At 37.1% G+C, this 22,275-nt stretch overlaps 1 protein-coding gene across 21 annotated transcripts in view; it reads right to left on the bottom strand.

The window, feature by feature from the left end:
• The window catches only part of EIF4G3 (eukaryotic translation initiation factor 4 gamma 3), a 338,664-nt gene that overhangs the window by 82,464 nt on the left and 233,925 nt on the right, over nucleotides 1-22,275 (bottom strand). For all 21 annotated transcript variants that reach the window (XM_064589818.1, XM_064589816.1, XM_064589800.1 and 18 more), the window contains one exon: nucleotides 2,449-2,537. In XM_064589818.1, the coding sequence (XP_064445888.1) occupies nucleotides 2,449-2,537 (89 nt within the window). The remainder of the gene's footprint in view (nucleotides 1-2,448; nucleotides 2,538-22,275) is intronic.

Below are 22,275 nucleotides of genomic sequence, written 5' to 3'. Positions count from 1 at the left end.
AGGGAATCACAAAATTAGCTGCACTAAGTACTTATGATGATTATTTTTCTTTTAGCTGGATGACACTCATATTAAACTAGTTTGTAACTGTCTAACAGTTCCTAAACTGTTTACTAAGAAAACCAGATTAAAGAAAGAAAATACCTTATTGGCTTGACTGTCAAAGGTTAAACTTTTATAGGAAGCTGTTAAAAGAAGAATTTAGTTGATAAAACTGCCTATTCAACTCATGAGTTTTTAAAGTGCCAGATAGTCAGACCAGACAACTATGTGTGTAATAACTGATGAAATATCCTAAAATTTTAAAACAAATTTTAAGATGCCTTGACCAGCAATTTTAAGATGAATCACCCTGCACGTTACCCTTCTAGGCTATAATTTATAGAATTTGATAAAATATTTGCAATGATATAATAACCTAATATATAACCTAAAATATGCTAATATCTGAAACCCATTGTTTTAAAGGCTGTGAAAAATCTGGTAAGAAAAGGAGAGCTTGAGGATCAGTGAAAAAAAAAGATAATGACACCCAGTATGCACTAAACTACTCTAATAAATGTTCAACTATAGGAAAGACAAGGAATTGGGATTTCTGGGGGGAAAAAAAGGTGTGTGTGCAAACAAATTCTTTTTTATTATACTTTTAAACTATAAGGTTAAGAAAAAAGTGATTGATTCAGAATAAGTCAAAATAGTTCTCATGTACGAAGAATAACAATCTGAAGCAGGTTTTAGCCAACTATGGTTCATGGGCCAAATCTGGCTCATCCCATTTCTGTACAGTGTGCAAGGTAAGCATGGTTTCTGCATTTGTAGTCACTGAAAAAATTCCAAAGAAGAATATTTTATGACACATGAATATTATATGAAATTCAAATTTCAATGTCCGTCAATGAAGTTTTACTGGAATATAGTCACAATCATCCATTTACACATTGTCTATGGCAGTGTTTGGGCTATAGCAACAGAGCTGAGAAATTGTTACAGGAAATGTTGGCCAACCCCTGACCTAAAGAAGAGGATGAATATTTGTAGCGGTGATGACCTACCCATTTAATATTCAATAATGCTTAGAAATCTAGCAAAGGAATAAGAAGTATAACAGAAGAAAATGAATAAAAAATAGTGGAATCAAAGAGAAACCAGTTTATGAAGCTCTTACAGCCATACCAGGAATGTATGAGATTCCCCTGCCTCTGGAAGGTATTTTATTCTCTGTAGGAGCAACATTTTCTTGTTCAGCTGCAAGGCAAGTGCAGCAACTATTTGCACCTCTATAACTTCCTGCCAATTCTTACCCCCTGATAACCACACTGAAATCACTTCCATGAAACATTTTAGTGGTTACTATGGGACTAACTGTGACATCAGTAGAGCATCATGTAAGAGCAGTGACAGGACGGGGAAGTAACAAAGGGGTACTGTGAACTGCTTGGAAAGGTAAGAATTAAAACTAGAGAGAAAAGCCTTTTGAAATAAATGCATTTAAAGTCACTTTAAAATATTCTGTATATTCTAATGTTATCACCTTACACATTTAATAAAAATTATTTTAATAAAGTAGATGTTAAGAGTTCAAAAAGAAAAAAGCAACATACATATTTTTTAGATTACTCTTCATTTATAAACTTCAGAACACAGCACTAAGGATACTGAAGATTATAGACTATGAAAGTGATAGGACACTCCTTAGGAGTAACTCTACCCTTGTTTCTTCTTTACATGGTCTCCTGTCGTGCTGTTACCTACAGCAAAATCTGGCATAGTTTAGTTTTCAAACAGACAAATCATATGTGAAAAGTTATGTTACTGAAATGCAGTTAAAAGATTCATTTCCCTAAAATGTACTTGATGATTTCTACCAACCACTACTGCTACTGAGTATTTGAAAAAACTGTTTCCATTTTTCTTTACCAGAGTAGTCTTTCCATCTAGTTAACAGAAGGAAAAATTCAATTGAGGGGGTTGGGGGATTAACCAAAAATTAAGCAGTAAATTAGTTTTGCCATTTTAGAAGAGGAATTTTGAAAGAGAGACAAGAATCTGGTGAAACTGAATATGGTATCAAAAATCTTTTTAAAATTCTGTAGGTGGGGGGCGCCTGGGTGGCTCAGTTGGTTGGGCGACTGCCTTCGGCTCAGGTCATGATCCTGGAGTCCCGGGATCGAGTCCCGCATCGGGCTCCCCCTGCTCGGCGGGGAGTCTGCTTCTCCCTCTGACCCTCCTCCCTCTCATGCTCTCTGTCTCAAATAAATAAATAAAATCTTTAAAAAAAAAAAAAAAAAATTCTGTAGGTGGACCAAAACAATCAGACTGAGCTTGATATATCACGTTTTGTTTGAAAAACATTATCTCGAAAAAGAGATATAAACCCACACTTGTCTTAGGAAATGGCACCACTACTCTGAAGATAAGTTAAAACTTGAGATTTACTTTGCCCCTTACCTCCACTTCTGCCTCTAACACCTCTTCAGTGGTTCGGGTCCGATCTTTTGGTTTCTTCCAGATCTTTGGTGCAGTTACAGCTGTCTGAGCTGAAATACAAGATCAGGGCCATTACTTCCCACTGCAAAGTCATGTTTGGAAATACCGAGTCTAAAATGATACCTGTATTCAAATTTAGCAGAACACAAGAGGGCTTCACCCATATGGAAGAAACAGCTGAATGATCAAGTGAACAACTGTGTGGTTGTGGCCCAGACATTGCCCTGGCACATGTCTTAGGCACAGACTGTTCACATCAGCACATACAGCCTTCCAACCAGTGTCCTAGGTTCCTCCTATTTCATGGTTAGGAAACATAATTCAGTATGTGGTATCTATAGAAGAAATTGGCCCGCCAGCCAATTCTAGACGTGGGTCTGCTTCTATGATTGATTGATTATGTGATCTAAAGCAAGTCACACTTCTCTGGCACCTGCATATTTAACTATAAAGAGGGGAGTGAGATTAGGTGATATCTAAGGTTCCTTTAAGCTACAAAAAATATCAAATTCCAGCTTCTGTTTTTTAAAGCTTTCTAGACACTAAAAGAACATTCTCATTAAGATTTCATTAGGCAGCACTTCTACAACATTCAGTTCTCATTTCAGATCAATACTATCAGTCTAGTCGTTCATACTGCTGGGGAGAAAATCAAGAAAGATAACCTAATTTTTACTGATTATATTTTATCAGAAGTTCTAGATGGAAAATTAAGCCTACAAAGGATTTTTAAATATTCATTTGGCTTGCAAATTCCACAAAATCATTCAACATTTGGATGTACAATTTAAAGACTAAACATCAGATAGCAAATAGAATATTTTAAAAGGATCCTACAGAAGTTAACGCATGAGTCAACAGAAGTAAGGTATGACAGGCAGATGGGTAGGGAGAAGAGTCAAAGAAAGGCCACTTAACAAATAGAGACTGTTAACAAATAGAGACATTATCAAAAGTGAATAAACACAAAGCTGAAGGTACCCTGTCCTATTTCCCTACAGAAATAAAAGATCACTCATTAAGCAAAACCAACCAATCTCTCTGGACAACCTACTCTTTTTCAGAAGAACAGCAGAATATGAACACTTACACTGTTCTGGGGAACAAGGAAAAGGAAACATTTAACATTCTTCTCAAAATTATTGCAACATCATAAAAAATACTCTTGTAAATTTCCTTTGTTACACACACCTCAGTTTTTTAATCTTTCCCCTCACGGACCCTAATGAACAAGAAAACATTAGACCACTGTTATTCTTCTTTGGTGACCTACTCAAAGTAAACTATTTTCCCAAAGTATGGAATTAAAATTGTGGTAACCATGCATGGGTTTAAATTTTCTACTGCTTCACAGTCTTCTATTGAATATGTATATGCATGTGTGTATGTATGTATGTATGTAGTGGTCTCTTTTCATTTTTTATGGATCTTCTGATTTTATATAACCAGTCTGTTTTATGTGCATCTCTCCAAAATGTGATTAATTCTGATTCCACAGCAGAACTCTTTTTAAGAGTTAGAGCTTAGGAAACACGTACATTTTATTTTAAATTTTATTTCATATATGCATAAATTTAGCTCTAAATTCCATTCAGAGAAAAGGGGAAGACCACTTTCTGGAGGATTCTTTGGTATCAAATATACACTCAGGAGTGGTTTCCTCTAAACAACAAAAACCAAAGATGTGGATAAACTTTATTTTTCAGGAATATATCAACCATACCCACAACCGAAAACCATAAAAACAAAAACAAAAAAACATTTCTTCCATGGACAACATAACATGCTTTTTAAAAAAGAGCTCCTTATGCAGCAGAAATTGTTACTCTGTTTAAGTGGCTATTTAAAGTTCTGATTTAAAGTAGTAATTCACAAAATGAAGTAAGAGAAAATACACACTCCTTTAGGAGATATACAGTCTTTTGAAAACCTGAACACAGATACATATATACCTAGTGTCTGAAGAGATTCTGATCTACATCCCCTCTCCTACCATTACTGAAGGAGAGGTGCACTAAACTTTGGGTGTGCTATAGTGGGGAGGAAGGAAGAGTGGGGAGGAAGACAGAGACATCAACTCTGATTTACCGGACAATTAATCCTGAATTAGCTAGAATAAGAGAATTACATTTAAGACACTGTCTCAGATTTGTTCTTTGCTTTCTAGTCCATTCCCAATGCCTATACCTTAGATTAGGCCCATATTATTGCACTGATGTTACTATAAGATGGTCTCTTAACTGTCTCTGATTCTTACTTTAAGACATCATATACAATACTGACGGATGGCCTTTATAAATAACTAATCTGACTGGGTTATTCTTTTATTAAAAATATTCTTTAAGGCATCATACACCATGCGAAGCAGAGTTCCTTACACAAAGTGGGCACTTAAATTTGCTGACTAAAGAAATAATAGCTGCTCTATGTGAAAGATGCAATATGGACACCCCAATACAAAGACACAGATTCTTTCCCCCTTGTCTTGAATGAAAGCACCACAGGACAAGGGACAATCTCTGTATGAGATTCAAAATTATCTGAATTTAGAGATACCTAAAGCAGCTTCCCCTACCCCTCATAAGAACTCAACTCTTACAGGCACATTTAATTTCTACTACTTTAAAATACAAAATAAGGAAACGTAAACAAAAAAGCAATACTATGATTTCAAGACTTCTGCAAATTTTTACATTATTGGCAGAAAAATGATGTTTTCCTTGAGTGCTCTTGTTAGGAAATGACTAATATATAAATTCAGAAAAATACTAGGGACACAGACAAGTTTAATGATTGGGTTTTAGAAGATTCTTTGTCTTTTCTCGGACAGAGACTCATGCCAAGACTGTATCAAGTTAGAAATGTTCCCATTTTCAACTCTCCGCCCTGGAATGGAATACAGACTCCAGAAAATTGTGCCCTATCAAAACTATTGCAACTGGTAGCGACTCTATTTTAAAAAAGAAAGCACAATGCAATACATTTTAATGACATCTGGTAAAGGCCTGACAAGTCATTCCTGTAAGTAGAAGAGTCCCTTGTTTTTCATTTACTTTTTATATGGCCTCTATTGGAGTCAAGCTTTTAATCTTGCAAATTAAAAGCTAACAACTATCCCTGTGCAATTCAGGAGGTAAGTGTTGGGCTTAGAGAAAGGGGGCTAATAGAGAAGATTCATAAGTTGACTGAATTTTACTAAACCCATGTAATTTTGCACAGTCTTCCCTAAAGCCTGACGTAATTAGAACACTGAGAAAAACTATTATGTAAAATGGTAGATCACATAAGAAGAATCAATAGCAGCTAAGAGACAGAGACAGAATGCATCCTGAAGAGCTATGGTGTGTAAAACATGATCTAGAACGTACATTGCCTCTCCTTTGCAGGAGTATGAGTGCTAAAGAAAGTCCAAGTAGTTAAGCCCTGGTCACTAATCTGAACTCCTAAGAGATGTCAGAAATAGTGTATAGTAAGTGCAAGAATGACACACATGCCTCTTATCACTAGCATAATGCTATTTCTTTTTTATTTTTAAGATTTCTTTAAAAATTTTTTTTATTTATTTATCTGACAGACACAGCGAGAGAGGAAACACAGCAGGGGGGAGTGGGAGACGGAGAAGCAGGCTCCCTGCTGAGCAGGGAGCCTGATGTGAGGCTCGATCCCAGGATCCTGGGACCATGACCTGAGCCGAAGGCAGATGCTTAACGACTGAGCCACCCAGGTGCCCCCACAATGCTATTTCTGTATCTAGATTATTCTTTCTTCTCCTAGTCCTGCCAGTCACAATTCCTACATATACACAGACTATCATTCACCCTAAGACTTAGAAAAATTCCCCAAAATGGGGAGGGGGAGCTTGGAGCTACGGTAGAAATTTAGTATAAAAGGATGGCAATGGTTAGCTTCCTTAAATATTTTCCAAAATGCAGGGTTTTATAGGAAAAATATTTATAACCTTTCTCTCTTTGTTAATTTTTAAAGTAGGCTTCACACCCAATGTTGGGCTTGAACTCATGACCCAGAGATCAAGAGTCGCACATTCTACCAACGGAGCCAGCCAGGTGCCACACATGTATTTTTTTCTAATCATAAAAGTAAGATATATGCCCATTGACGAACACTTATAAAATTTAGACAGATATAAAGTTGGAAAAAACATCTTATCTCTGAGATGTGAGTATTTTGGCCGTATTTCTTGCCAGCATTTAAAAGACACAAGTATATGTACACTATATATTTTTATAATCTTTTTTTTTTTTTTTTAAAGATTATTTATTTATTTATTTGACAGAGAGAGACACAACGAGAGAGAGGGAACACAAGCAGGGAGAGTGGGAGAGGAGAAGCAGGCTTCCCAATGAGCAGGGAGCCCGACACGGGGCCTGATCCCAGGACCTGGGATCACGACCTGAGCCGAAGGCAGACGCTTAATGACTGAGCCACCCAGGCGCCCCTAATCTTTGTTTTTTTTTTTTAAAACTGAACTGCAAACAAGAATGTAAACCTTTATAGTTTTGATCTTTCAGTAGGAACTGCCATAACAAATCAACTTAGTCAAAATCCCTGTATGTTCAATCTACTACATTTTTGTTAAGGGAAGAAAAGTTCACAGGTTGATATTTGAAAGCAAGTAAATCATGAAAGATAAAATAATAGGCAGTAAAGAACTATAAAATGGTTAGATGTACATGACTTTTTTTTTTTTTTTAAGATTTTATTTATTTATTTGAGAGAGCGAGAATGAGAGTACTTGAGAGGGGGGAGGGTCAGAGGGAGAAGCAGGCTCCTCGCTGAGCAGGGAGTCCGATGCAGGACTCGATCCCAGGACTCCAGGATCATGACCTGAGCCGAAGGCAGTTGCTTAACCAACTGAGCCACCCAGGCGCCCGTACATGACTTTTATTAAGTCACTTTAGTCAAGAGTTAGTAGAAGAAAGAAAAACTTCCTGACTGGTCTGTAGGAAGTCCACCGTAAGATGGAATTACATGGCTGAAGTGTCCAATCAACTGACCAGGACCAAGTCGCAGCAAAGATTTTTATGAGCTGCTTCTAGTAGCAAAGATCTGGCTTTGGGCTAGTTAGAGTAGGCTAAGGGCTTAAAAATAGATTAGGTTAAAAAAGACAAAAGGCAAAATAAAAAATTATACCTGTATTACATTTATAACCGTGTAAAATACTTATGTAAGGTCCGGAAGGAAATGAGGAAAAGTTTAATGTTAAGACTCAGACTACGATATTCGAACAATGGGGGGGCTTTCCTCTGTTCTTCAATATTTGTAACAATTTAAAATTTGAAGAAATAAAAGAGTGAAGCTTTTAAAACTGATTTTTTTTTTTTAAAGATTTTATTTATTTATTTGACAGAGAGAGACACAGCGAGAGAGGGAACACAAGCAGGGGGAGTGGGAGAGGGAGAAGCAGGCTCCCCGCAGAGCAGGGAGCCCGACGTGGGACTCGATCCCAGGACCCTGGGATCATGACCTGAGCTGAAGGCAGTCGCTTAACCAACTGAGCCACCCAGGCGCCCTTAAAACTGATTTTTACTAATTGTTTCAATCTTGTTTTATCTTATATGACTGAAGTGGAGGTATTTTGTTCTAGATTTTAGGACCGCTCTTTATAAAAATACTACTGAAATAAATTTTAAGAACTGTTAATCTCTTTCCAGGACGCCTGGGTTGCTCAGTCAGCTAAGTGTCTGCCTTCGGCTCAGGTCATGATCCCAGGTTGCTGGGAATCAGCCCTGCATTAGGCTCCTTGCACAGCGGGGAGTCTGCTTGTCCCTCTGCTTGCCACTCCCCCTGCTTGTACGTCCTCTCTCTCTCTGACAAATAAATAAAATCTTAAAAAAAAAAAAAACAAAGTTAATCTTACCAAAGATGTTAGATTTTACATGTTTTTTGATCTACAGTAGACTTGGGAGAACTCATGGAACTCTTCGACAGCATTTGTTTTACACCAGAAAGTGGAAGCATCATCATTCCAGAGATTAAAAGAATGTGAAAGAGGTGACTACATAGGAGAGGTAAACTTTTAGTCCTAACATATTCCACTAGCTATGCAATATAAATCCGAAAACAACTTTTACTGAAGATACCATGTTGGTAAACTTGCTTCTCTGTACTAGATCACTTCTTCTTTATTACTTATTTCCTCAGTAGTCAAGTAAGTGCCCAGTAAACTGTTAAGGGTTAATAAAATTTCATTTTTTTTCTGGTGCCAAAAAGGGAAAAGACCTCTTCTACTTTCCCTTTTCTTAGATCTTTGCTTAGAGAAAGCTTGTAATTGTAAATCCTTCCTCTATCCTTCTGATATATGTGTAAATCTTTTTAAATGCTAAATAAGACTCTTGGCAGCTTTATAACTCAGGAATGACTTTCTTAAGAGTCTGGGAGCCAGGGGCGCCTGGGTGGCTCAGTCGTTAAGCGTCTGCCTTCGGCTCAGGTCATGATCCCAGGGTCCTGGGATCAAGCCCCACATCGGGCTCCCTGCTTGGTGGGAAGCCTGCTTCTCACTCTCCCACTCCCCCTGCTTGTGTTCCCTCTCTCGCTGTGTCTCTCTCTGTCAAATAAATAAATCTTTAAAAAAAAAAAAAAAAAGACTCTGGGAGCCATCTCTTCTTATAATCATGGGAGTTTCCTCTAGGCAACTACCTGCTTATCATAAACATATGCGAAGTTTAATTTCTCCTCTGGATAAAGGCAAATGACTAACACAGATGGACACCCCAACTACAAAGAGAATTTCCAGTGAACTAGATACAGCAGCAATGGTGCCGGTATAGTCTTGCTACATGAGGACAAATTATCTTGAGAACATGTATGTACATGCATGTAATGAATGTACATGTATGAGCATGTATGTAATGAATTATATTTGCCTGGCTTTAGGAAAGGGTGAGATTTCCTTCTGTCTGTAATCTCATTAATGGGTTGCATGTAATGCTCACTTAGTGCTTATTCAATAATAAAACTATTTTCTTTCTTTCCTGTATTTGTGAAGAGCATTTTCTGGTTTGTCAGGAGGTTTTAATTTTCCCCCCATGATCCAGTAACAAGAATGAGATGGTCTAGGAGTGCCTAAAAGGCACGAATCAGCTGAAGACCTTGTGGCCACATAATACCCAGATAAGAGACCCTGAATTATAAAACGTCTCCCTTCCAGTTCTCTGTTCTTTTGAAATATAACATCTTTTGCTCTAAGATTTAAGATGAGTGTGTCCAGAGTCTGAGTCTCTGGACTGAAGAGACACAACACTATGAAGACTTATGAAGAATAGATACGTCACTACTGGTAAGGGAAGGGCCTCCTTACATTGTCACAGAGTTGTCTATAAAGAGTAGAATGTTCTAATAATGGAACTTCCAATCAGAGTTCTCACACTTAACACCCAGTTCTAATCTCGTCTTTTTCCTATCATTTTTTCACATGTTATTTCCCTTTTTTTAGATCCTGGTTTTTAATTCCTAGAAGTTGGCATTATATGATACCAATTACAATATATTCAAGAATTTTATCTAAAGTTTCTTGAGGCTGGGGATCCTAATCTGTCTTTTTGTTCTTCCATGGATCCTTATGAGAACCTAGGATATTTGATGATTTTTCTAAGAAACTGGGGCAGAGCAAAGAAAAAACCCAGTTGAGAGAAGTTAAGTTTTTACAATGGACATGCACATGAACTAGAAAAACTATTAATGGTGATAAAATAAGTAAAACTGATGGGTCACTGAGAGATGTCAACCTAAAGCAACACTAAGGAGTAAGTCTGTCATTGTTTTCCAGTATCTTTTCAGGGGTTACTATTTGAAATGTATGGATGGCTTGGTGATTATGCTTCTCATCATACGTTAGAAGGCTCCATGACTTCTTCACATAAGGTTAGGTAGTATAAACTAGTCTGCTCGGGGTCTAGCGCTGGAACCAAAAAAGAAAACAAAATGAGGATTCTAGACAGAATTCCACCAAAAACATACATCTCTAACAAAAAAATTTTTACTTCCATGTTGAATCACTACGTTGTACATCTGAAACTAATATAACACTGTATGTTAACTGGAATTAAAATAAAAATAGTTGAAAAATTTTTTTACTTCCAGCTTTAACACTACACATTGTGAAGGTAAGAATCAAACTGTTGGTTTGTTCATTTTTTTATTTTGGTTTGTTAATACTTTTAATATTCTCAATAATTACATTTTTCATTGTATTCGTCTTTTTTCCTAATTGTTTTGTTTTCTATTTTTTAAATTTCCCCTATCATCTTTATTATTTCCGTTGGGTTTAATTTGTTCTTTTTTTAAAAAATCTCAGCTTTGTTGAGGTGTAAGTGACACATAAAATAATAAGACATTTAGAGTATACATTGTGGTGATCTGATATATGCACACATTGTGCAAAGACTTCCTCCATCTAGTTCATTAACACATCCATCATCTCACATATATATTTGGGGGGGTGGTAAGAACATTTAAGTTCTTTTCTCTTTGCAAATTTCCATTACACAAAACAGTGCTATCAACTATAGTCACCATGTTTTACGGATCTCAGATTTTATTCATCTTACATAATTTGTTATTTGAACAGTTTCTTCACATGGAGGCTGAGGTCATTAATTTGAGACCATTTCTTTTTTTTTTTTTTTAAAGATTGTATTTATTTGACAGAGAGACACAGTGAAAGAGAGAGCACAAGCAGGGGGAGTAGGAGAGGGAGAAGCAGACTTCCCGCCTAGCAGGGAGCCTGATGCGGGGCTCGATCCCAGGACCCTGAGATCATGACCTGAGCCGAAGGCAGATGCTTAATGACTGAGCCACCACATATATCTAAATATGTGCATTTAGAGGTGTAAACTGCCACCTAAATACTACATTAGCAGAGTGGTACGCAGAACAATGTACTGCCAAAGATGTCCATGTCCCAATCCCTGCACCCCATGTAACAGGTTACCTTACACAACAGAAGTGACCTTACAGATGTGATTAACTTAAGGGATCTCATGGGAGGAAGACTTTTATCCTGAATTAACCTAGTGGGCCCAATGTGATCAAAAGGGTCTGTACAATTGGGAGGGAAGCAAGAGAATCAGAGACATCTGAAGATGTTATGGTGCTGGCTTTGAACAGGAAGAAAAGACCAGAGCCAAGGGGAATGTAGGTAGCCTCTGAAAGATGGAAAAAGCAAGGGAACAGATTCTCTCCCAAAAAATACATTTTTGTTGCTACCTCAAGTTTAGTCCAATGAAACTGATTTTGGACTTCTGACCTCACAAACTGTGACATAATAAATTTGTGTTGTTTTCAGTCACCAGGTTTGTGGTGATTTGTTACAGCAGCAACAGGAAATGAATACAAGCACAAATTTTTATTTGGGTTTTATTTCCATGCAATTGAAAACACTTTATAATTTCCCTTTGATTTCCTTTTACCCTTGGGTTATACAGAAGTATGTAATTTAGTTTCTGAATATTTGGGGGAGGCCGTGATCGTATAGTGGTTAGTACTCTGCGTTGTGAATATTTGGGGGATTTTCCAGAGATGTTTATCTTACTCATTTCCAATTTAACTGCATTGTGGTCAGAGGACATACCTGCTTTGATTTGAATCCTCTGAAATTAAAACTTGTCTGTAAGTCACAATATGGTCCATCTTGGTAAATTTGACAATCGCACTCATGTATCTGTTGTTTTGAGTGTTTTGTGTCAATTAGGTCAAGTTAGTTGACTGTGCTACTGAAGTCTTCTATAGCCTTACTAATTTCTATCTACTATTTCTATCAATTATGTTTCTCTAATTATGTCATGGACGTCACTACTTTTTGAACACGTGAAATGCAGTTATAATAACTGTACTTAATGATATGAGGAATTCTTAATCTCAGGAAACAAACTGAGGGTTGCTGGAGTGGGGGGTGGGGTGGGAGGGATGGGGTGACTGGGTGATAGACACTGGGGAGGGTATGTGCTCTGGTAAGCGCTGTGAATTGTGCAAGACTGTTGAATCTCAGATCTGTACCTCTGAAACAAATAATGCAATATATGTTAAGAGAAAAAAAAAAAGAAGAAGGTAGCAGGAGGGGAAGAATGAAGGGGGGGAAATCGGAGGGGTAGACGAACCATGAGAGACGATGGACTCTGAAAAACAAACTGAGGGTTCTAGAGGGGAGGGGGGTGGGAGGTTGGGTTAGCCTGGTGATGGGTATTGAGGAGGCCACGTTCTGCATGGAGCACTGGGTGTTATGCACAAACAATGAATCATGGAACACTACATCTAAAACGAATGATGTAATGTATGGGTATTAACATAACAATAAAAAATAACTGTGCTTAATAACTATTTTGTTTGCTAATTCTAACAGCTATGTCAGTTACAAATCAGTTTTGATTGACTCATTTTCTCCTCATTATGGGACCTATTTTTCCCATGGCTTCATCAGTCAATTCTACTAATCATTTGAGGAAGAAATACTATCAATTCTATACAAACTTTTCTAGAGTACTGAAGAGGAGGGACTACCTACCAACTCATTCTATGAGGTCAACATTACCCAGATGCCCAAATATGAAAATTATCAGAAAACCACAAGCCAATATCCCTCATGAACTTAAGATGCAAAAAAAAACCCTAAATAAAATTGTAGCAAACCAAATTCAATAATGTAAAAACAAACAAACAAAACCTACCTCAGAGACAAATTTTATTTCAGGAAAGCAAAGTTGGTCTATTATTTAAACATCAAGTAACATAAAGCAAGTAGTTAACAAAAGAAACCATGACCGTCTCAAGATGTGTAAGAAAAACATTCAATAAAATCCAATTTCTATCCCTGACTGAAATAATGAATCTCTCAGAAAATTAGGAATAAAAAAGAATTTCCTTGACCAGACAATTCAAAAACTTACAGCTAACATCGTACTTAATGGTAAAAGATTGAATGCTTTCTTTCTGAGATTGGAACCAAGAATGTTTACTTTCACCATTTCCAGTCTAAGCTAGGGCAGTAAGTCAAGAAATAAAATTCTACTTCATTTGTCTTTGTTCAGGAATGACAAAAGTACTTACATAGAAAATCCAAAGAAATCTCTACAAAAAAATGCTAATAAAACTAGTAAATGAATTTTAGCAGGATTGCAATATAAGAGACTAAAAAAAAAACTCTATTGTATTTCCATACACTAGTAATGAAAATTTAAAAATTGAAAGGAAAGATATACCATCTATAACAGCATCTAAAGATATAAATTTGACAAAATTACAAGACTTGTACATTAAAACCTTCAAAACATTGATGAGGGAATTAAAGAAGACAAATTGTGAAAATATACCGTGTTCATGGGTCAGAAGATTCAATATTGTACGATGTCAATTCTATCTATAGTATTCAACACAAACCCAATCAAATTCCCATAGGCTGGGGCGCCTGGGTGGCTCAGTTGGTTAAGCGACTGCCTTCGGCTCAGGTCATGATCCTGGAGTCCCTGGATGGAGTCCTGCATCGGGCTCCCTGCCGAGCAGGGAGCCTGCTTCTGCCTCTGACCCTCCCCCCTCTCATGTGCTCTCTCTCTCTCATTCTGTCTCAAATAAATAAATAAAATCTTAAAAAAAAAAAAATTCCCATAGGCTTTTTTTTTTCCTTTAATGTATGCTCTATGCCCAACATGGGACTTAAACGACATCAAGAGTACATGCTCTACCAACTGAGCTAGCCAGGCGCCCCAACCAACAGGCTTTTTTGTAGAAAATATTTGTAGAGAAAATGGATTCTAAAACTAACATAGTTAATTGTACTGGAATTAAGATAAAAAACTTAATAAAAAATGCAAAAAATTAAATTAAATTGCCATAAAAAAGCAAAAGACCTAGAATGGCCAAAACAATTTTGAAAAAGAAGAATAAAGTTGGAGGACTTAATCCTATCTCATTACAAGAATTATTACAAGCCTCAGAAATCATGACAGTGTGGTACTGGCATCAAGAAAGACAACTAGATCAATGGAAAAATAGAGAATCCAGAAATAGACCCACATATAATATATATAACATATTTTGGGAAAAGGTATTAAGAAAATTCAACAGAGAAAGGACAGCCTGAAATTCTCACACAATGCTGGTGGGGATGTAAAATGGCACAAATATCTGGAAAATGGTTTGTAGTTTCTTCAAAGCTTAAAACATACATTTACATGGAACCAAGCCATATCACTCTTATGTATTTACTCAAGAGAAATGACAAAATATATCCATAAAAAGACTTGTACACAGATGTTCACATAACTTTGCTCTAATAGCTCCAAATTGCAAACAACTCTAATATCCACCAATAGGTGAACAAATTGTGGTACATCCATAGTGTATCAGTAATTTTTATGAGCTACTAACATATGCAACAATATGGACAGATCTATTGAGTAAAAAAGCCAGATCAGTTTATGCTTTCTGATTTCATTTATATGACATTCTAATAAATCTATAGTGGCAGAAAGCAGATCAGTGCTTGCCTTTGGAATGGAGTGAGGGTACTGCAGCTCAGAGGGATTTATAAAGAGGTAGGAGGAAACTTTTAGGGGTGATAATTATGTTTATTATCTTGATGGTAGTAATAATTTCATAAGCATATATACAGATGTCAAAATTAATACAAGACTTTAAATATATACATGTTAACATTATGTGAATTATATCTCTTTTAAAGGTGTTAAAATGGCCTGGGGGATTGCTAAAAAAAATTAAAATGTAAGTATACCCATATATCTATTATAAACCTGCTAAAAAATGATAGTGCTTTTTAAAGACTTTGAAATAGCTTGTATAGTATTCTTCCATTTATGAAAAGAAATATGTATCTGTACATCCAAGTAATGAGTCTCCAAGGGCTTTTTTTTCTTCCTCTTGCTTTTTAATCTATTTTTTTTTAAATGACAAAAGTATCAACTGAAACTAATATAAAGGTAATAACCCCCTTCCCCAACTAATTCTAGTGGCCTGAGGTAAACAACATTAACACTCTCTGGTATACAGTTGGCTACACCTTAATGACTCATACAAATAATCATAATCAAATACATGTTTATTTTAGATAGAAAAAAATGGAGTCATACTAAAGTTATTTTGCAAAATGCTTTATTTTTCCTTAATTTATTATGAAAATCTCTCCAGGTTATCACATAGTTCTATCTCATTCATGTATTAGCTGTACAATATTCCAGAGTAGGTATGTACAATTCCTCTTGAAAGAGATTTTACTACTTTCTTGCCAGATTTAGTTCCAGAACGGTAAAAGTAACTCTTGTACAAATACATGAGTGTTGTATTTCCTCCCTTCTCACAGGTACTTGATATTATAGCTAAAAAATGGTATTTCCCATTCAATAATGGATGGGCATCTTTTGTTTTCTTTCTTTTTTATGGGGGGCTATTCTTTTCTATGAATTTTTATTTTTATTATTTACTCAATCTTCTATTAGATTGTTGCTTTTTTTCCTTTTTTTAACTCACAGGTACTCTGCAGACAGGTTAACCTTTTACATACCCACTGTCCTGTTTCTTTTTGCCAAGGCACAATTCAAAATTTTATAATGAATACTGTCTAATGAATATGTGTTGTTTTTACAAACAATATCAACACAAAAACCATGAAAGAAAACATGCATTTAATTATTCTGAAATTAAGGCAAGGAAAAGTCTTCTTTTTTGATAATGACTCAAAAACTTATGAATGTGGAACTTTAAGATCCAAAGATATTTAAATGGATTCACTTGGGGGAGACTGGCTGGCTTGGTCAATAGAGTATGCAACTCTTGATCTAGGGGTCATGAGTTTGAGCTCCATGCTAGGTGTAGAGATTACTTAAATAAATAAAACTTAAAAAAATAAAATGGATTCACTTGGATGAGAATAAATCCACTACTAGCAATCATCTACTTCACAATCTTTAAGACCACACGTTTCTGTAGTTTCTGAAGCATATCCAAGCTACGAATTTACCTTCTACCTTGCAGGACCATTTCCTGCCCCACCAGCACTAAAAATTTTTACCAACACACTTAATGTGTCTTTGCTATTCTACACAATCAAAGGCATGGACACAAGTTAAGAATCCAATATTAGAGTTTGAACCCTTGGAGGATAAAGACTGCATCTTATTGGTCTCCTTTGTATATCCACCATTTAATATAGCACCTAACCCACCACAGTAGATGCTCACTGAAAATCTGTTAATGAATAAATGCCCTGCAAGCAAAATTCAATCCAAAGTTAATGTCTCTGTCTACAACAATAAACACTGGTTCAGTCTCCTTCTGTGCGATAGGAAGTATTATATTATTTCCATTTCGGAGATGAGAAAACTGAAATACAGACAGGTTAACTCAATTGCCCCAACCCCAGAAACAGTAAAGGCTGGAGCTACAATTAAAACACAGATGTAACTGAACAGCCCTTGTCTTCCCAATACAACACCCTGCCTCTTAACTCTGGCTTGTTCCTGCACCTTCTCCTCTGAATTCCAACTTCATTTACATTTTGGTTAATAAGTCTTTTGTTTTGTAGCATGAGAGGATGTAGAGTTAAACAAGGGAGGGTAGTGTGAAGAACAGTTTGTCTGTCACCAATATGGCATAGTATGTCACGTCATGAGGAAAATAAAATGGCAAAGTGACTTTAAGGAAAAGATCTGTTCCCAAAAGTCAGAGGACAGTGCATATGCAATTCTGTCAGCAGTAAGAGCAAAGATGACTCCAATGAGACCATCAGCATATTTTCTAAGTGTCTGTATTGTATTTTACTGCTCTTTCTGCATTAACCTAGGCATTTTTGCATTTTAACAAATGCTTTTGTATCATCGCTACCATAATCAAAGTAGACTACAATTGAAGGTAAGTACAGCACAGATGAAGAAATGTCAATCACTACAGCACAAATAGATAATTAGACAATAGACTTCAACACAAGTAGCTATCTTTCTGTTTACTAAATGCTTTTCACCTCTAAATACAACACTAAGGCTCATTGCCCTGAATATGCAAGAAAATGGATAAAAAAAAACACCCTCCCATTTGATCATCAGTGAGACCACATTGCCAGTGCTTTGCAAAGTGCCCAAGACTACTGAAGCCTTAATCTGGAGGAGCCACTATGAGTATTAAAACACATCCTAACAGATGTACTTCCTCATTTCCTCACCTTACCCATCCTAGATTTACACATCTGTCTCTCTGTAAGATCATGGAGTTCCCAAATATTGTGAACTGACAGAATTATATTTAGGTGTTAAGAGTCGAGGAATTATCAGAATAGAAAATTTTGTGAAGACAGCCATACTGAAAAAATTGTCAACAGGTTCTTTAGTATGTTGTAGGCTGAGAAGAGAGCATCAAGGCAACAACGTAGGAATTGGCACCTACCAAACAGGTGTGAAGGACTGGCCAAAACAAAGTAAAATTAGGGAGAAATGAGGATCAACACAGAGCCTTAGCTGAAGGCTAACCCGAGAGTCTGGATCTTAGACCTTTGAAACAACAACTGTCTAAACAACTCTTGGATAGATATATCCAGAAACTATTTTCTCTAGAAGACTTTACTAGAGAGTTTCCAAGAAAAGTCTCAAAGCAGAAAGAGCTGTGATAGCTGGGGTAATAATCTGCTAGTCTCTGAAACGGACTAGAAAGGCAAGGGGATTGAACAGGTCGATGGATAAAGAATGGGATGGACAGCTGGAAGGGCAAGAAAGGTCAAGCTGTGGGAGGATTTACCCAGAGTGGCTCAATTGAGGCAAAAATATACAAGAACTAAGCTAACTAAGAACTAAGGAAATGCAGAATCATTACTTCTAAAACACAGATGTCTTATGTGTTTCATCCATAAATACTGACATTGCTCTCACAGCCCAGTCAGGTGTTCCATATTTGTGACATCAAACAATGCCCCTAGAATGGCTATTACAGTGGTGCATTTGCTACCTAGCTGAGAACACTCAGGTAAGACATAGCTACTAGCAAAACAATAAGATAGAGTAAAAATAATTCATAGCTCAGACATAAAATACATCAAAAGACAATGTTTTGGGTTGTACCCCAACATTCCTCCACGTCTGGTACTGTTGATTATGATGTTTTTGTTGAAATCTATTTCCTATATTTCTAAGCTATAACTTCCCTAACTGGATTCATTTCTAGCTTCAGGGTTTTTAGCATTAAATTCTAAGGCTGACGCCTCTGACAGATCCTTATATATGCTGGTGACACAACCACTCAAAGTCCTACTATTCATTTTTTTTTAAATAGTAGCTTTATTGAGAAATAGTTAACATACTACAAAGTTCACCTTTTTAAAATATACAATTCAGTTGTTTATAGGTGTAATGGAAAAACTCCAGTCTTTCCACTTCCCTTTGTAGGGAAAAACTCAGTTATTTCCTATTGTGTGTTTCGTTTACCACTTGGAACACTTTGCTTCTGACACTTCTTGTCATCAAATATATGGGGTTTTCCCCTCCATAACAAGCAATTCTCCATGACATCAACTGGGTGTCCTACAAATTAACTCAATTCAAACACTATCAACCTGAGGATGTCAGATCCCACAGGTTAGGGCTCAGTTCCACAAGACTGTTCTCCTCACTCCTACTTCAGATGCCAGTCGAAAGCCCAGGTGGCCGACCAGTATAGCTCAGAAGCTCCAATGACCACCCTCTCCTCAGGTTCGATGAATTTCCTAGAACAGCTCACAGAACTCAGGGAAACATGTACTTGCATTTACCAGTTTATTAAAAGACATAAATGAACAGATGAACAGACAGATGAAGAGATATAAATAAACAGGGCAAGGTCTGGGAGGGTCTCAAGTGCAGAAGCTTCCGTCCCTGGAGTTGGAGTACATTACTCGTTACTGGTGTGTACATGGTTGCCGGACTCGAAGCTCTCTGAACCCCCTATCCTTGAGACTCTATGGAGGCTCCCTCACATAGGTATGATCAAATGCTAATTCCATATGCAGTCCCTTTCTTCTCTCTAGGATGGGGGATGGGGCTGAAAATTCCAAACTTCCAATGATTTGGTCTTTCTGGTTACCAGCCTCCATCCAGGAGCCATCCAGGAGCCATCTAAGAGCCTACCTAGAGTCACCTCAGTAGATCAAGACAATCTTAGTGCTATCACTTAGAAATTTACAAGGCTTTTAGGAGCCCTGTGTCATCGATGGAGGTAAAAGACCAACATTCGAACAAGAGATGCTCCTAGTGTTCTTATCACTTAGTAAATTACACGGGTTTTAGGAGCTCTGTGCCAGTAAGGAGTGACAGAGAGCAATATATATTTTCTATTGGAGTGCCTGGGTGGCTCCGTCAGTTAAGCGTCTGCCTTCAGCTCAGGTCACGATCCCAGGGTCCTGGGATTGAGCTCCATGTCAGGCTCCCTGCTCAGCAGAGGAGTCTGCTTCTCCCTCTCTCTGTGTTCCTGCTCGTGCGCTCTCTCTCTTGCTCACTCTGTCTCTCAAATAAATAAACTCTTTAAAATAAATATATGTATTTTCTATTATCTCACAACAGCATATTCAGAGTTGTGTGACCATCACCACTATCTAACTTCAGACATTTTCATCATCCCCAAAAGAAAGCCTATACCCATTAGTACTCCCTCCCCATCTCCTCACCTCTGACAACTATGATTCTACTTTGTGTCTCAAAGAATTTCCCTATTCTGGACGTTTCACATAAACAGAATCATACGATATGTGGTCTTTTGTGACTTTTTTCACTTAGCTTGATGTTTTCAAGGTTTATCCATGTTGTAGCATGTATCCGTACATCATGCCTTTTCATGGCAGAATAATATTCCATATTATATATGCACACACATCCTATTTGTTTATACATTCATCAGTTGATGGGCTTTTAGGTTGTTTCCAATTTGGGGCTATTCTATTCATTTTTTTCCCATTCCTTTTTCTCTCTCTGCTTTTCTTCCTAATTTTCTATTCCTGTCCTAAATAGGAAGTTAATGTTATTAGTATCCTCTCCCTAAATGCATGCCTAAAGCTTTTCAATAATACAGATTATCCTGGTAAAATTCACTGTTCTAAGCATACCTCCTCCCTTCCAAATGACAGCAGAGGTTACCATGAGAGGTGACTGGCCATTGTGAAGGTTAAATGATATGATATAATGGGCACAAAAGCCTCTAATCAAATTTATGCACACATAGGGACTACGGTGAAGGACTTTCTACCATTCCATGCTCAAGATTTAATTAAGAACTTCTGAGATGGTATCATCTTGTTGAGCTTCTCTTCTTTGGAACATAAATTCCTAAGGACAGTGATAACGACACCCATTTATTCTGTGTAATATTAGTATAGTTCAAAGGGAACATTTGGTCCCCAAATACTAGCTGAATATAGAAATATTAATATTTAACATTTACAGAGTGCTTATCATGTGTCAGACACTGTGCTAAGTGCTTTACATATATCACATTTTATGTTTCTTAGAATTTTATGAAGCAAATACAATTATCATCTTCAAATTCTGGATGAGAAAACAAACTCAGAGGTTAAGAAACTTGCCCATGGTCACAGAGACAGACAGGGGAAAGGCTAAGGTGCAGGAGTGTCTGACTCTATTGTCTTGATCTTGACTGACAATACTTTCAGTGTTGAGATTAACCAAATACACAAAAAGTAACATACAGATCCTATGCATATATATACAGAAGATTGTTACTATAACTAAATATAACAAGATCTTGTAGTAAAAAGTAGAAGGGTAGAGTTTGTTTTGAAGGTGAATGCCCCCGAATACCACTCAACATCCTAAAGGGTTTAAGCAGAGATATGAAAAAGGAGTGGTAAAGTCAGATCTCTATTTTAAAGAGGTACTGCCTGGTGGAGAATGAACATGAAGGGGGGCAAAACTGGACATGCCAGGGACATGAGAGGTCCTAAGGCAGTGAGAGCAGGAAAAGGAGAGGAAGGGACAAATTCAACAACCACATCAGGTAAAAATCAGAGAACCTTGTTAAATGATTATACACAAAAGATGAGTAACTCAAGGAATAAGTCCATCAACAGTGGCTTTAGGATTTTAGCTTATGTAAAGCCAGTGCCATTAACTGAGATAAAGAACAGGTTTAGGTCAATGAGATATCACCTCACACCAGTCAGAATGGCTAAAATTAACAAGTCAGGAAATGACAGATGTTGGCAAGGATGTGGAGAAAGGGGAACCCTCCTACACTGTTGGTGGGAATGCAAGCTGGTGCAGCCACTCTGGAAAACAGTATGGAGGTTCTTCAAAAAGTTGAAAATAGAGCTACCATATGATCCAGCAATTGCACTACTGGGTATTTACCCCAAAGATACAAATGTAGGGTTCCGAAGGGGTACGTGCACCCCGATGTTTATAGCAGCAATGTCCACAATAGCCAAACTGTAGAAAGAGCCAAGATGTCCATCGACAGATGAATGGATAAAGAAGATGTGGTATATATACACAATGGAATATTACGCAGCCATCAAAAGGAATGAAATCTTGCCATTTGCAACGACATGGATGGAACTGGAGGGTGTTATGCTGAGCTTATTGAAATAAGTCAATCAGAGAAAGACATGTATCATATGACCTCACTGATATAAGGAATTCTTAATCTCAGGAAACAAACTGAGGGTTGCTGGAGTGGTGGGGGGTGGGAGGGATGGGGTGACTGGGTGATAGACACTGGGGATGTGCTATGGTGAGCGCTGTGAATTGTGCAAGACTGTTGAATCACAGATCTGTACCTCTGAAACAAGTAATA

This window comes from Mirounga angustirostris, unplaced genomic scaffold (genome assembly GCF_029215605.1).
Source record: "Mirounga angustirostris isolate CCGP_5_RB_7025 unplaced genomic scaffold, mMirAng1.0.hap1 SCAF_4, whole genome shotgun sequence".
Taxonomy (NCBI): Eukaryota; Metazoa; Chordata; class Mammalia; order Carnivora; family Phocidae; genus Mirounga; species Mirounga angustirostris.
The sequence above is the reverse complement of the archived record's forward strand: the minus strand, read 5'-3'. Positions and strand labels throughout refer to the sequence as shown.